The sequence below is a fragment of the Dipodomys merriami genome, unplaced genomic scaffold (assembly GCF_024711535.1).
Source record: "Dipodomys merriami isolate MVZ:Mamm:240054 unplaced genomic scaffold, mDipMer1.0.p SCAF_2, whole genome shotgun sequence".
Lineage (NCBI taxonomy): Eukaryota > Metazoa > Chordata > Mammalia > Rodentia > Heteromyidae > Dipodomys > Dipodomys merriami.
This window is the reverse complement of record NW_027203381.1, coordinates 21,053,815-21,070,778: the sequence shown is the minus strand read 5'-3', so window position 1 is coordinate 21,070,778 and position 16,964 is coordinate 21,053,815. Positions and strand designations below refer to the sequence as shown.

The 16,964-nt window shown below is 40.3% G+C and overlaps 1 protein-coding gene across 3 annotated transcripts in view; it reads right to left on the bottom strand.

The window, feature by feature from the left end:
• The window catches only part of Epg5 (ectopic P-granules 5 autophagy tethering factor), a 108,989-nt gene that overhangs the window by 4,559 nt on the left and 87,466 nt on the right, over positions 1–16,964 (bottom strand). For 2 of the 3 annotated variants that reach the window (XM_070029232.1, XM_070029234.1), the window contains 11 exons: positions 16,191–16,339; positions 14,714–14,915; positions 14,134–14,206; positions 13,021–13,127; positions 12,006–12,181; positions 8,963–9,148; positions 8,057–8,266; positions 7,175–7,319; positions 3,808–4,050; positions 1,984–2,200; positions 924–1,139 (listed from right to left, as the gene is read on the bottom strand). In XM_070029232.1, coding sequence (XP_069885333.1) covers positions 924–1,139; positions 1,984–2,200; positions 3,808–4,050; positions 7,175–7,319; positions 8,057–8,266; positions 8,963–9,148; positions 12,006–12,181; positions 13,021–13,127; positions 14,134–14,206; positions 14,714–14,915; positions 16,191–16,339 — 1,924 coding nt within the window. The remainder of the gene's footprint in view (positions 1–923; positions 1,140–1,983; positions 2,201–3,807; positions 4,051–7,174; positions 7,320–8,056; positions 8,267–8,962; positions 9,149–12,005; positions 12,182–13,020; positions 13,128–14,133; positions 14,207–14,713; positions 14,916–16,190; positions 16,340–16,964) is intronic. The other variant, XM_070029233.1, reaches the window with a different exon arrangement.

Sequence of the window (16,964 nt, the reverse complement as noted above, 5' to 3'; positions counted from 1 at the left end):
CACAAGAGTGACTGGTCTGGAATGAAAGAATTATTCCACAATAACAGTACTATCAAAACAGTATGAGAGCTCTCTTCAACAAGGGTATGAAAGAAAACCATGATATAGGCTAGATGTATAAGCTCAGTGGTACAGTAATATGCTTAGCATGTATGAGACCCTGGGTTCAATCTAGCCCCTCAACACACACACACACACACATACACACACACACACACACACACACACACACACACACACACACACACACACACACACACACACACACACACACACACACACACGAGGGGAAAAAAGGGAGGGAAGATGGGGAAGAGGGAAAAAAAGAAGGAAAAGAAGAGGGAGAAAAGGGTGAAGGGTAGGAGGCAGAAATGAAGGAAGGGAAGAAGAAAAGAAAATCATGACATCTATAAGTACAAGACAGAATGGGAAGCTACGAGCAAGTTCACGCTTTGGGACTTTTAGGCAGAAAATGTAGACCTCTCATCACTTATTTTTACCAACTGACCTTCACACATCTTGACAAGGTAACAGTTCACTAGACTGAGTTCTTCACAGGTTCCAGATTTCCCCTAACTCAAGCCACAGAGACCACATGCCCACAATGAAGCAACTCCCTGGGGGATTTTAATCGAACCTCCTCACCGGATCAAAATTAGTAGTACAGTGAGGTAACAACATCAAACTGTAGCAAACGAAACTACTGGAAAGTACTGGTTAAGTTTAAAAATAGAAAAGTTTGAAAATAATTTTTTTTAAATCATGTCTTTCAGAATACAAAGCTGTTACCAGATTCTGATATATCTCCTTCCTATTTCTGGAAAACCCACCTCCTAACTTAAAAGGCCCGATGCAGTGTTATACCTGTGACAGGTGCAACCATCTAAGGCCAATGAAAATAGTAGCATAAGGTGTTTCCTCACCTGTTGGACAAAGGTGACTTTCGGCCCAACCCGATTGCCCCCAGGATTCCAGAGCTGAGCCTCTCCTCAGCCACAAGGCTCTGTCTACTCTGCAGCATGAGCAGAATACGGATGACAGACTCGATCAGGACCGAGTCATTCTGGTCTGTCTGAATCAGGGACAGCTGCAGGACTTGGTGCCACCACAGAAACAGCTTTGCTTCTTCCTGTGCAGAGCTAGGGGAGGCACCCAAGGAAATAAAATTTTAAAATTATAAAGTAAAATTATCCCACTCATTTAATGTGAGCTTTAGTACTTAGGCTAACTAAGCCTAAGTGTTAATACATATTAATGTTAATAAAGTAACAGGGTTGTGACAGACACTATTTATGGAACACTTCATACATCCCAGATACTGTGTCCAGGCTTTTTACATTCTCTCGCTATCCTCAAAAACCTAGGCAGTAGGTTTTATTCTCACTACTTAACTCATAAGAAAGCTGAAGCTTAGTGTCTCATATTGTTTGTTTTGAGACAGAGTTTCATTACATCATCCAGGCTGGCCTGGAACTCACAATCCTCCTCCTTCAGCCCAAGTGCTGGGATTACAGATGTATATCACCATGCCAGCAAGCTTGATACCTCAAAACGCTTGTTTTAAACAATAAAAAAAAATCTCAGGGGCTGGGAAGGTGGCTCAGTGGTAGAGCACTTGCCTTGCATGCATGAGGCCCTGGGTTCGATTCCTCAGCACCACATAAGCAAAAAGAAAAAATCTGGAAGTGGTTGCTGTGGCTCAAGTGCTAGAGCGCTAGCCTTGAGCTGAAGAGCTGAGGGACAGTGCCCAGGCCCAGAGTTCAGGCTCCACAGCCGGACCCCCCCCCCCCCCAAAAAAAAAAATCTCAGAAAACTGACCCATCAAAAAAGAATCTTTCCAAAACAAGTATCACTGACCATGTCATAGCCTTGTTTCATCTGTATGTGACACTTGGTTCTGTCTCTTCAAGTATATATTTATTTAAATCCTAAACACTAAATTCCAAGTAAACCAAGTATGAGTTTGAAGGCCAGCATACATACCTTGGGTATACTTGCTCTAACCATTTGCTTAGGGTGAGTAGTACTTTCATTTCATTCCTTAGAGTCTGTTCACTATTTAAACACTGAAGCAGGTAGACATAAAGAGTCAAGTAACTGCCAAGGGTTAAGCACTCCTGCAGAAATTCTTCTATGGTGAGCTCGGGAACTTGAAGGGACACCAGAATGGGGCCCCATCCTAAATTTTGATTGAGGGAGCCTAAGAAAAGAACATCAAGAGAAGACATGAAGACATAGCAAGTCCATGACAGCTCTAACAAATATTTTTAGTTTAGCATCCTGCCAACATTTCTCATATTGGTTCTATAGGCTACAAAAGCAAAAAGGTACTGTAGCTTTAGACTGAAGGTCCTCATGCTAGACATCACTAGAGGGTCAAGAGACCATAACTCAAGGCTGTGTGCTTATATATCACCTTTCTTACTAAATATAATCAATATCTCCTGAAGTGGTCATCTAAGAGTCTTAAGTTTAATATAATTTTAAGTATGCTTGAACATCCTTTTATATAAGGAAAATTATTATAATTCTATACATCGCAATCTCAATGGAAACTGCTATCATGCTGGGCACCAGTGGCTCATGTAATCCTAGTTATTGGAGATCTGAGGATCATGGTTCAAAGCCAGCCCAGCCAGGAAAGTCTGTGAGACACTTATCTCCAATTAAGCATCAAAAGGCTGGAAGTAATGCTGTGGCTAAAGTGGTACAGCACTTAGCCTTGAATAAAAAAAGCTCAGGGACAGTGAGTGCCCAGGCCCTGAGTTCAAGCCCCAGAAGTGACACATGTGTGTATGTTGGTGCAATGCATGGGCACACACAGAGTGTCATCACAACGCAGGTTCCAAACTATGAGGAGTGAGGATGGGCACATGGTGACTTGCACAGCACCTTCATGGGTAGATATGGTTTATTGGTAGATTATCAAGACAAGACAGATGTCAAGTTATAGGCATAACCTGGAACCTCACTCTAATATCCTTTCACTCCTACTGTCTACAACATGATGTTTACTGGAATATCAGAGTCAAAAAGGGCCAATCTGAACAGTTCTTAAACAGACCAGGTTGTCTTCAGAGTATATAAGATGAGTAGGAAATAAGAAAGGTAAAATGAAGGGTGGGAGACAGAGCAGGTTAACTCCATTAGAACAGTTGAAAAAGTAGGTAAGAAACAATAAAATGGCTTTTTATGAACACTCCATTAACTGAAAATGGCTCCAAAAGTGAGAGATAAACATAGTGGATCATTACTATGTAGATTCTGCGTTAACAGAGTTTGTTTTGCGGGCATTCACTTTGCCCATCACAACAGGGTTGATCTAAAGTTTTAAAACTAATATAAAACAAATTAGAGCTTTCTCCCTGAAACAGATAGATAGATAGATAGATAGATAGATAGATAGATAGATAGATAGACATATAGATACATATATGCAGGCTGGGAAGGTGGCTCAGTGGTAGAGACCTTGCCTTGCATGCATGAGGCCTTGAGTTTGATTCCTCAGCACCACATAAGCAGGAAAAAAAAAAAAAGCCAGAGCTGTGGCTCAAGTGGTAGAGTGCTAGCCTTGAGCTGAAGAGCTGAGGGACAGCGCCCAGGCCCAGGCCCAGAGTTCAGGCCCACCACCGGACAAAAAAAAAAAAAAGATACATATAGATACATATATGCATTTACAGAACCAAATTTACAATGGTATAATCCCTATTGGGAAGAATCTAGAAAGGCATCTACCCCCTAATTACCCAGCTTTAATATCCTGCAAAAGACCAATGGAATGAGATGTTAGAGATGATATTATCTTACTTTCTTTGAAATAGGCAGTGATGCAGGCCTCCGTAGTCTCTGCCATATGGCGGACTGAAGCCAGACTCTGGCAGGCTGCTGTTAAAAGAGGCAGCACCACCAGTCCATGTACTTTTTGGTCAATCCAGGTCCGGATACTGCCTCGAAGGAACTCTGCTGTTGGAATACTTGCGTTGTTCATCATCATTAGGACTTCCATAAAGAGGCTACTGAGGGCCATGTGGCGGGTCTGGCTGTCCATGTCTGAAGGGAGCATAGACACATACACAGGCTGTTAGCATGGGGACTGGAATGTGATCACGAGAATGACAGCTGCTCTCCTGGGCAGATTTCACTGTTCTTGTGGCTCATAGTAAGGGATGCGAAGGAAGGCGCTGGGTAATGTTTCATTTTTTATGTGGTACATATGTACTTTAAGAGCATATGTAGGGCAGTACTGTGAGATCTGTGGAAACACTGGTGTGACAGAACAGTACCTTAATAAATACTGGTGTGAGAGAGTACTTTATCTGAGCATGCCAATTTATCTTATTTTCCAGCCTCTGTTCACGGACTATCAAGAATATAGATTTCACGGTCATTTGGTAAACTAATTAGCAACAGTACAGCTCCCCCACAATTCTACTGCCAACACAGTCAATATTCTAGGGTGATTTACTTAAAACTAAAAATAAAGGTAAAGAGAAAACCTTTTTAAAGGTTCCTAGCAGTAGCAGTAGCTCTCTTATTTCTTTGTTTTTTAAAAAAGGAGAAATGGGTAAACTGATAATATAAATGATCTTTTTAAAAAATGGAGGCAAAAGAGAGTAGAAATGCAAGAAAAAGAGCAAATTCATTCTATGAAAAAACTGCCCGTGACAGTAATCACTGGATTAGACTCCTTCTGATTCTTTTTCCACATTCAAACACAGAAAATATTTTTTCTTTCCTTTTTTTCTTTTTTATGGTACTGGAGCTTCAACTCAGGGCCCTACACTTATTATACTGCTGCTGTACCACTTGAGTCATACCTCCAGTCCCAGAAAAAAAGATTTTACTGAGAAGATTTTACTGAGAACAAACAGGCATAAATTTTTGCCAATTATTTCTAGTTCTGTTTGAGTTGGGTACTTTTTTTCTTTAAACAAAATACAACTGAAGCTTTCTTACTATAAGGACTAGGTACTTACATCCAATAAGAAAGGTAAAGAGTTGGGAGATCTTTATTCATCATTCCACCAAAACAAAGTCATTATCTACAGTGTTAAGTACACCCTAACTTTATGTTTGAGTGCACATATTACCAAGCAAAGACTTAAAAAAAAGCCATAAGAGATAATAATACCATGTGTGTGTGAATATTTTTCATGTGTTTCTACGGCATATTTTTTATTATAAAAGCCTTATATCAATTTCAAATGGATAGCATCTACAACTATGTTTATTGCAGCATTATTTACCATAGCTAAGATATGGAACCAACCCAGATGCCCCTCAGTAGATGAATGGATCAAGAAAATGTGGTATATATACACAATGGAATTCTAAGCCTCCATCAGAAAGAATGACATTGCCTCATTTGTTAGGAAATGGAAAGACTTGGAAAAAATTATATTAAGTGAAATAAGCCAATCCCAAAAACCATAGTCCCATGTTATTTTTTTCATTATGATTCACTGTGGCAAATTACTTCAATGAACCTTACAACAGATGCTAGCCCCTCTCCTTCCTGTTCATCACTAACAGAACAACAAATGTTACCCTGAAAACCAGCTCTAATCCCATTACTCTTCTGTTAAAGTTTTACTAAAACACCCTTTTCCAGGTCAGCTATCATTCAACCTTCATGGCCCACTCACACATAATCAACTCTAGCAGTTCCTTTAGTACTGTTCGTTGACTCTTTTTTCCTTCCCTTCCTTTTTTGGGGGGACCATTTGGATAAAGGATCAGCTTATACTTAGCATTTTCAAAACAGATCTCTCCGTGCTATGCCAACATTTGTTCCAACACCAAAGCAAAATAGATAGCCAACTTTGTGCACAGAAGCATGCTGCTCTCTAGCTCAGATGTGTAGCTTATACATGGGATCTCATTTAGGCTCAGACAGGTCCTGGGGCTCCCCTGAGTACCATAAAAAGGTTCAAGTGAGACCCTCTTTCACTTCACTTCCAGCTTCACATTTCTTTACTTTATTGCCATTTCACTGATAAATTTAATTTTTTTCTTTTCTTTATTTATTTTGGGTCCGGTCGCGGGGCCTGAACTCTGGGCCTGGGCTCTGTCCCTCAGCTCTTCAGCTCAAGGCTAGCACTCTACCACTTGAGGCACAGCGCCACATCCGGCTTTTTTTTTCTGCTTATGTGGTACTGAGGAATCGAACCCAGGGCCTCAAGCATGCAAGGCAAGCGCTCTAGCACTGAGCCACCTTCCCAGCCCCAATTTTTTTTCTTTTCTTTGGGGGAGGGGTCATTAAAAAATTTCTATTCTATTGTAAAGGTGATGTACAGAGGGGTCACAGTTGCATTAGTAAGAAAATGAGAACAATTTTTGTATTCCCCAATTTTTTTGGGGGGGGGGTCAGTCATGGGGCTTGGAACTCTGGGTTTGGGTACTGTCCTTGTGCTCTTTAGCTCAAGGTGAGCACTCTACCACTTGAGTCAGAGAGCCACTTCCAGTTTTCTAGTGGTTTATTGGAGATAAGAGACTCACGGACTTTCCTGCCGGGGCTGACTTTGAACCGAGATCTCAGATCTCAGCCTCCTGAGTAGCTAGGATTACAGGAGTGAGCCACCGGCATCCGGCTAATTTTTGGTTCTTAAAAACACTTCATCTAGCTTTCATGATTGCTCTCATCAAGAGACATGGGAGATATAGTCCACTAAATTGCTAGTAGCCAAGTTCACCATATAAGGTATCTATATTTTATATAAAAATACTCTTCTAGCCAAGTGCCACTGGCTCACACTTCTAATCCTAGCTAGCAACTCAGGAGGCTAAGATCTGAGGACCGTGGTTCAAAGCCAGCTCCAGCAAGGAAGTCCATGAGAAACTTATTTCGAATTAACTGCCAAAAAGCCAAAAGTAGAGTTGTGGCTCAGTAGAGTAGAGTGCTGGCCTTAGAAAGTCTCCTGTTACCTCCTGTTCATCAAATTTAGTCATCCAGGTTACCTTACACTAGCATCTGCAAAAGTCAACCCTTCTTCGAGTTCTTAACACTCTTGGCCTACCTCCAGGGCTGAGTGTCCTGGTATCCAAATAGCTCTCAAACCACTATTTCTCTGAGTCATGCCTGGTCCTGTCCACATTCTTCATCTTACAATGAGTGTCAAACACACAGAAGGAATTCACTGACCACATGCATATGTGACTTCCACTGGTCACTTACCAGGCGGGTTAAAGACAATGATATCATCTAGGAGCTTAGCCATTTCCTGTTCTAGGACTGCAAAGGTGATTTTTCCATTTTGTTCCAGGTTGCTAAGGAATTGAACCATCTGATGAGTAAAAGCTTGGCATTTTGGAACCACATCCTGGACAAACAGAAGAAAGGATTATTCAAATGAATCCAAGTAAAGAGTGTAACAGCATTTCTCAAGATCATGAACTGCACTGATACCTCTTTAGGTATTGGAAAGGACAAATCCAAAAGTCACACAAAGCTGTCATCCCCTGTCCCAGGGGTCCTAGTTCTAGGGATTTCCAAATCTGTGGCAACACTGGGACTACAACGTAAAGTCTCCCAATTCCACAGAACACTCTTTTTTATTACAATAATAACAACATAAAATAAAAAGACTGATTGCTTGTCTGGAACTTTTCCAAAAACTTTAATGGGCACTATCTAATTCAAACCTCAAATAATACTTTGAGGCAAGGGATTACCAAGTCCAAAGAGAAAGCTAACAGATCTGACCAAGGATGGAATGGCAGTGAGACTGGTCCTGAGTCTGTCAGACTTCAAGGATATATATCACCTTCCTGCCACTCTGCTGCCAAAGACATTTGGATTACAAAACCAAAAGTGGCTCACTGTCAGATCTCAATCTTTCTGACCTTTGGTCGACATGTGACACTGTGAGGAAGTGAAGACTTAACAAGAGAGAGAAGACAAATCAAAGATCTAAGAAGTCAGTAGGAGTTCATGATGATACCCTAAAGTCCACCCCCAGCTGATCAATTAACAGGTTCAAGACTGGCCTCAGTAACATGTACGCTACTAATGGTCCTGAAGAATACCCCTACCTTTTAAAGTACCCTCTCAACTTACAAGATGTTTCTGGCCGTCAGTAGGAATAGCAAGTCCTGCAGACACTTTTAGAAGCTTCACAATCAATTCTGCGGAAGATTCCTTTGCCAGGATGATAGACGGTGGGTAATGACTGCTGAAATAACTTAACACACTCTGGTACGACACAATGTCCACAAGATGCCACGTAAGTGAGCTCGTCTGTCCAAGAAGACTAAGTAAAGGTGAATCCTAAATATGGGACAGAGTGTTTTAGTTCCAAAGCCCCCAGTTCTGTGGAAAAGCCACTAAGATGCCTGTGGTAAACACAAGTCAGTTGAGAGGCCAAGTGAGCATCCACTCACTCAGCACTAGTGAAAGCTAGAACCAAAGTCATGGCACTCCATCAATCTGAAGATCTAAAAGAATTCAGAGGCCAGAAGCATTCTGCTCCCTTGGTACTTGGTACCTCATGAAACATACTTGAACTAGGAATTGAGAAGTAAATTTTCCTTTAAAAATCAATGTTTTCTAATTCTTCATTATTTAGCACTAGAGGGGCTGGGAAGTTGGCTCAGTGGTAGAGCACTTGCCTTGCGTGCCTGAGGCCCTGGGTTCGATTCCTTAGTACCACATAAGCAAAAAGAAAAAAGCCAGAAGTGGCACTGTGGCTCAAGTGGTAGAGCACTAGCCTTGAGCTGAAGAGCTGAGGGATAGCTACCAGGCCCAGAGTACAAGCCCCACGACTGGACCCCCCCCCCCCAAAAAAAAAATTTAGCACTAGACAAGTGGATACCCATGAAGAAAAACATCTAGTTAAAGGCACATCTCATATGCAAAGCATCTATTCATGTTGATAGTAGCATGGAAGAAAACAAATGGAAACCACAATCAAATAGGAATGAAGAAACTAAGGAGTTGGGCAAATCATAAGCTCCCTAAACTTACTGTTTGATCTACCAGTTGAACTTCCTTTGCCAGCAAAATCATCATGAAAAGGAGGCAAACAATCATGCTCCGAGTTTCAGGGTGTGGACTAGGATTCCAGGCATCTGACAGCACACTAACCCAATTGACTTCACAGAGTACAGAGCCCAAAAACAAGAAACAACTCTTGGGGCTTCCTCTTTCCACCTAAAAGGAAAAGAATGAAAACCAACATTTGCTTTATTCTACCTGCTTTTCCTTAAATACATGTATAAATCATATTTCACAAATTTTCTTTTAAAAATACCTTCTCACAGATTGTAAGTTTTCATACATAATTCTACCTTTCAGAGATGATATAGGTTTAACATTTTTTGTAACTTTCCTTCCATTCTCAGTGTGTGTATGTGTGCCTTTTTAAGCTTGCCTGCTCGTATTTCATTGTCTGTTCTCCAATTATTCTATAAAAATACTAAATAGGAGAGGAATGAACTTCCTTCACCCCAAGCCAGATGAGAGTTCCCTGCCACAGTGAGTCACAGGAGCTGCAGGAATGTGGTGAGAAAAGTTGAGCTCTATTACTCAGTATATATATAATTTCATGTATATCAGAACCACTCAGAGGACCATTAGAACATTGCTAGGCACAGCCCAAAAGTAATAACTTTTCCAGTTATGAGTTGGGAACAAGAAGGAATATTTCTCACATATTCCCAGGTTTATAGCTGTGTTGAGAATCATTATACTAGTATATATAATACTTAGACCATTTTTTAAAATGTGCTATCTTACAAAAATGTCTCATTATTAATCTTTTGGGGGGGTTGGTTGTGGGGCTTCAACTCAGGGTTTGGTGCTGTCTCTGAGCCTCTTTGTGATCAATGATAGCACTCTACCACTTAAGCCATAGTGCCACTTCTGGTTTTTTGTGTTTTGTTTTGTTTGAGTGGTTAATTGGAGATAAGAGTCTCACACGGACTTTTCTGTCCGGGCTGGCTTTGAACTGTAATCCTCAGATCTCAGCCTCCTGAGTAGCTACGATTATAGGCATAAGCCACCGGCACCCAGCTTCTACATGATTAATCTTTATCATTTATGGTTACTACATAATGGATTTATAATCTTTTTTTAATGGTTCAGGAGTAAATCTTTACTTGTAAAATGAAGATTCAAAACTCTACGTAGAAATCTATGACTATCAACTAGTCAGTGATGGCTCAAGCCTGTAATCATAGCTACTCAGGAGGCTGAGATCTGAGGACTGCAGTTCGAAGCTAGCCTAGGCAGAAAAGTCCCTGTGAGACTCTTATCTCCAATTAACTACCAGAAAGCTGGAAGTGGAGCTGTGGTCAAGTGGTAGATCAGGCAGCCATGAGCAAAAAGGCACTGCCCAGGCCCCAAGTTCAAGCTCCAGGACTGGCATGCACACATGCACACACACACACACACACACACACACACACACACGCACACACACACGCACATACACAGAAAGCAGAAAGAAATCTACAACTTATAGATTTTGGTGATGATTTACTTCTTGCCATTACTGTATTATGTTATGCTAACTGCTAAATCACTTCCCGCTTAGAAAATGATTCTTTGTCTTTTATAATCTATTTCCTATCCTTACCTCAGCATTACAAATTTTTTTATGTCAGCAAACACAAAAAAATTAAAAATTCCCAGCTACTAGGCAGCTATAAGCTATCATTAAAACCCTTAAAGATACAGTCTGTATCATCCCTTGCCAAGCCATTCTGAAACTATTTAACTAGTTTTAGTGAGGATAGCCCTCTTACTTAGTGAAAATGTTGCTTTACAGTTCTGGTTTTTGTGCTGACTGATAGCAGGATTTCTCAGGGATTCATGCTCTTGGTTTGCTTGCTTTCTGGCACTTTACCACTTGAGCCACCCTGTTTTTTGCTGGTTATTTTAGAAGGGTAATCTCACAGACTTTTCTGCCTGGGCTGGCCTCATATCCTCATCCTCTGGATTTTAGCCTCTTAAGTAGTTAGGATAATGAGTGTGAATCAACATGAGCAGTTAGGATAATGAATGCTAATCAACAGTGCCTTGCTTGTCTTATAGCTTTTTAAACCAACTTTTTCTCAGATGTAGAAAGTAGTGATTTATTTTAGTACCTGTCCTAACTACTAAGCCTAGCTACAGACTCATTCTGAAATCAGATACTTCTCTAAAACATTGCCCTTAGCTTCCTTGGAGCTCAGCTACAGCGGAGAGGCTGCCAATAGCAGCCCTGGGTGGGGCTTCATTAAAAGCACAGAAAGGCTTAGTACATTTTACTAATCACCATAAATAACTGTAGATCTGTATCATGAAAGCACTTAAGTTGTCTCAATAATAAATGTGATATTAAGAGTTAACATGAACTGATGACTAATGAACAAGTCAATAGAAACAATTATAAAAAACCTAAGCAAAGAGTATAAAGGGTTTTATAAGGCAGAAAAGGAGAAAAATCATGGCCCCTGCTTAGATGTAAGTTAATGCCGTGGTCACTCTGTGTAACTCCTGCCTTCCCTCCAGCTCACACATATTTTCTGGCACTGTTTTCAGGTCATTTCATGTCTTTCATAATTATGATGCATCATCAGTTGTTCTAATGCATTTTGTCTTCTACCATCTAATCATTTACTTACATAACTGTTCAAAGAGACTAATTGCTTGAGTGCCAATTTACATTTTGCTTTCACAGAACAAGTAATTCTAACGACAGTATCCTAGAAAAATGCCTACATAGACAAGAACACTACCAAATGCTTTACAAGACAGTCATTAAGCTAGGTACTCACGCCATATTATTGTAAAGTCTACAGGATGACTGAGATACTAAAAAACAAATCTTCTTCTGGGCTATAGAAGTCTCCCAGTTACCCATGAACACAGACAATGAAACATTTTCCTCAAATCCTAGTGGGGTGACAGAGTGTGCACAGCACACTGGCACATGACCCATGCTGCTCACTCATGGCTACCAGTGAACAGGTGGCATCCTAGCTGCAGAGCTCTCTAGGCTGTGACATGGAGGAGAAGGGCTCACTTTGAAGAAGGCCTCCATAAGCATCTGATCGGGGTGCAGGTCCTTCCACGGGAGTTTCTTATATGCACGATGGAAAGCGTACAGAATGAACTCCGGCATTTTGGGTGCTGTACACACTTCACAATAATGCATCAAATGTAAGCGAAGGGCTCCTTCCTCACCTGGCAACAGCCTATCTAGAAATAAAGAAGAAAATACAGCTGGAGACTTGTGGTTTATCTTGAAAACAAAGCTATAGAAAACACAAATTCCAGCTAAGAATCTAACATTGAAGTTTTCAAAATTTACTCAATGTCAAAAGATTATGTGCAAAAGAGTAGACGACTGGCAGATTAATAATAAAGATTGGTATTTTACTTATTTGGTGCTGGGGTAAGTGGATGGTGCCTAGAGATGGCAATGCCACAGTCTGCTGCCCTCCCTTGTATTCCGTCTCTCTCAGTGAGTATCCCTCATTCATTCATACCTTGAAGGAACACAGTATTCCTCAAAAGGAAAGGTTCCAAACATTTATCAAACACATGTGAATGGTCAACAGGCACATAAAAATGCTCAACATCACTCATAAGAGAAATGCACATCAAAACCATATGAAACATCACTTCACAGCTTTTATTTATTAAAAAGAGACAAGACAAGTAAGTGCTGGAGAGGATGCAGAGAAAAGGGAACTCTTACTGGTGAGAGTGTAAGTTAGTACAACCACAGAAAACAATAGAAAGATTCCTCAAAAAATGCCAGTATGTCATGAAAGAAGGTTTTCAAATATATGGATTTATTTTTTTTATTTTTTTTATGTTTTTACTGTAATGGACTCAGTGCAGCCTCACAAGATAAGAGATTTTGAGCCAAGTATTGTGGTCATCCTTCCCAGCTATTTAAGAGGCAGAGATTGGGATGACTGCAGTTCCAGGCTATCCTGGACAAAGACTTAATTGGTACTTAAAGATACAAAAATGAATGAATAACTGACTTGGGGCACACTAATCACAGTTATCACATGACATCTTCCTACCTTTAAAATTCTCATGGAGTGAGTGAACACAGTCAGTGAAGAGCTGCACAATGTGGGAGGCCACCACAGCATCACTCTCCAGCCAGGGGTAATGTCGCTGCTGGCTGCTTTAGAAATAAAAACACGTGCTTAGTGTGCTTAGAATAAAGTACCCAGGATTAAATGACTATCTTTTCCAGAGTTCAAGACTGGCTCAACTCCTAGAAAGCCTTGAATTATACAGACTAACACACATCTAGACTATTTTAAAGGCTGTAAATTCTGTAACATCTACCATGTAATTTTACTTCCTCCCATTTATTCCCTTTATTCTAGTGCAATTAAGATTCAGAAGTGTGCTATCTATAAAACCTTATTCTTTATATACAATATCTTAGTTATATTTCAATACCTTAGGAAAAAATACCTAAAGAAAGAGAGAGAAAAGGGTGACACTGTTCAAAATGAAATGTACACTTTACCCGACTTATGTAAGTGTAACCTCTTTGTATTTATCACCTTTTTAATAACAATAAAAAGCTGGGCACTGGTAGCTCACACCTGTAATCCTAGCTACTCAGGAGGCTGAGATCTAAGGATCACGATTGGAAGCCAACCCCAGGCAGGAAAGTCTGTGAGATTCTTATCTCCAATAAGCCACTAGAAAACTAGTGGGCTACATATTTTGTACTATCACATTATCAAAACCAAAGAGAAACCTAAGGAGATCAAATAAAAATGCATACAACTTCAATGGGGAAAACGAAAAACAAGTGTCCAATTATGTACGAACATTACTATCAAGACATAATCTCTAATTGTCCAAACTAGTAATTACATAAGTAAGCCAGGCATGGTGGAATATATCTGTAATCCCAGCACATGAGAGCTGTCAGGAAGGTTGTGAATTCAAGTCTGGGCACCATGGTGAGAGACTGTCTCAGAAAATAAAACTGAACAAAAATATTCCATGAATAGAAAATGCTTTAGATTTTTGTAAGAAAGTATTTTCTAAATTTAAATATAGTTCTGAAATAAAAATTAAATCTGTAAACTCAATACCACCTTTGCCAAACACTAAAATGTTAAGCAAATAAATTTCAAAGAAATTGAAATATCCGAAAAACTATTTACCTTTCATTGCTCTCTAAAACCAGGATCCATGGCTTAAAGAGTTGGATGATTACTGAATGTAAAGATCTCAGCACTGAAATAGCAAGTTTTTGAGACAAGAAATGAGTTCATCCTTTGTCAATGTCATTGGTAATATTTTATAGAAAACTGACTTCTCATCATTTTATACTAATAGGTGATATCTAATATCATGCTTAGTGCAACTAAGGAGGCTTGTGTTCCTATTTTCCGCAATGAATTTCTTTGAGTTGGACAATATTCACTGCAACACAACATAATGGGTATTCCTATAACATATTTTCCAAGGTAAATGCTGCATATTCAAGGAGCCATTCTCTCTTTGCACCCCACTCTACCTAAGGATAGCAGTGAGCTATAGCAAGCATTCTTCCCCTCCCTCCTCCCCTCCCCTTCTCCCCCAGCAAGCTTTCTATACTCACTGGGTAACAAGTACAGGTATGATATCATGGGCTCTCCTTGGTACTGGATATAATTTCCTAATGTGTGTGCTCTAATCTCTTCTAGTGGAAGGGGGAAATAAATGACTTAGTCCCTGCTATACTAGAAGCCTGTTGGTTACCTGCTATGCTGCTGGAAGATGGGTCATGGGCCAATGAAGCCACTTCTGAGTCAATCAGTCTTTGTACAAGATAGCCCAAAAGCATCTTCACATCAGCCATGTAAGGACTCCATTTTGAGAATAAGCCAAAGCTTTTGAAGTCCAACTTGGATAACCGAAGCTTATAAAAAAAATCTGAAAGCCATTGTATCGTCTCTGTTACCTAGAAGAGATGCTCAATCAGAAATTGCTTACTGAATGTCTAATTTAAAAGGTTTCTTTTTTCCCTTTTTTCTTTTATTTTTCTCTTTTTCTTTTTGTGGTACTAGGGGTCAAATCCAGGCTCTCATTCATGCCAAGCAAGCACTCTACCCTGAGCCTTTCGGAAAAGTGTTCTCACACACCAAGACAGAAGTATAATTGATCTTTGATATTTCCTAAAGTTGTGAAAAGACAAAAACATATAAAATAAACCTGTGAGTTTCAAATCTTTCTAAAAGAATGCAACTTTTGTTTCAAATAAAATTCTTGTTTGTGAGATCGAGAATTCCTAGCCTCAAACTTTCAATCCTCTTGCCTCACCTTCCTATATGCTAGGATTACAAGCACTCACTACCTCACCTTGCTTCAAGTAAATTATAATAGAATCTATCAGATAAAACGGGTAAAAGTGAGGACTCTGTGGGATTCCACATGCAAATCCATCCAGTGAGCTCAGGATTAAACCAGATGTGACAAAGTGTGGAGGGAAGGCTTAAAAAGGAAAAGCAGGGGCCTCATCCTGGCCAGATGTACAAGAAATTAGACTTAGGGAAAGGAGAAAAAAGTGATCCAGGCAAAAAGGACATGCAGATGGCAGAGGGTTGATAAAGAAAAACATAGGAATAGGGGCTGGGAAGGTGACTCAGTGGTACAGTGCTTGCCTTGCATGCATGAGGCCCTGGGTTCGATTCCTAAGCACCACATAAGCAGAAAAAGCCAAAAGTGCTGCTGTGACTCAAGTGATGCTAGCCTTGAGCTGAAGAGCTAAGGGGCAGCACCCAGGCCCAGAGTTCAGGCCCCACGACCAACAAAAAAAAAAAAAAAAAGAAAGAAAAGAAAAAAAGAAAAACATAGGGACAATGCATACAAACCATCCTTTCAGTTGCTTTAAAATAGTATGTATATATACAGCATAGTATATATACATAATATAGTATACATAGTATGTTATATATAGTATTTTATACATATTATGTATTATATATACTGTATATAGTATATTGTGCATTTACACACATGTATACGTAAATATATACACGTGTGTATACGCACGCGTGTGCGCATGCACACACACACACACACACACACACACACACACACACACACACACACACACACACACACACACACACACACACACACACACACACACACACACACACACACACACACTATACAATAAGGAAATGGAAGAGAAATAGAGAAATATACACTGAAAAGACCAAATGCTATATACCTGTTTGTCTGACAAGAGAACATCTCCAGAGTTCTGAAGCCCAGCACTCTCAGCAGAAGCTTCCCCCTGCTGGTCATTTAGGGTATAACAGCCCAGGGCTCTCAGAGTAGCTTTCCAACACTCAGGGCTCAGCAGCTGCTCAGCAGAGCCTAGGGAATAAGATAAGGGACAGAGACAGCAGTAGGTCAGTGTCTTTTCCCAATCTGTTCCATTTGAATCAAGGACACATATAAAACTCCAATACAAATTCAGAGGGATATATGAAGAAAACCTATTAAAATAACAAACAGCCTTGTTCCTAATAGTCCAGCTAGGAGTGAGCTCTACCAAAGTCCCTGGAGCTAGAACAGATGGGAACCCTACCCTCCTAATTCTACTGGGGAATGGTCAACGTGTCACTTTCCAGGCTACTACAGTTGTGAGCAAAACAAATGTCCAGACAAGGGAAACCAGGGGCAGAATGCAAGCCTGGAGTCTAGACTCTTATAAAGGAGTCTCCTCCCAACTCCTACAATGGGCAAAACCTAAACCAATACCCAAAAGCAGCACATGGAAACCATCAGCCAGCATCCCCCTCTAGACCCAACCCTGCTACTCTCAAACTTCTCACCCCCAAAACAGACTATTACCTCCTAAAGTACCTTCCAATCATAGGGGAAGTAGGATCAAACAGGACAATGGAGGGTCAAGCTATTGGTGTGGCAATATTGTGCTGACCTAGAAGATGGTATGAAGCCAGGGAAAACAACAGGTTCTCCAAAGAAGAATGAAGAT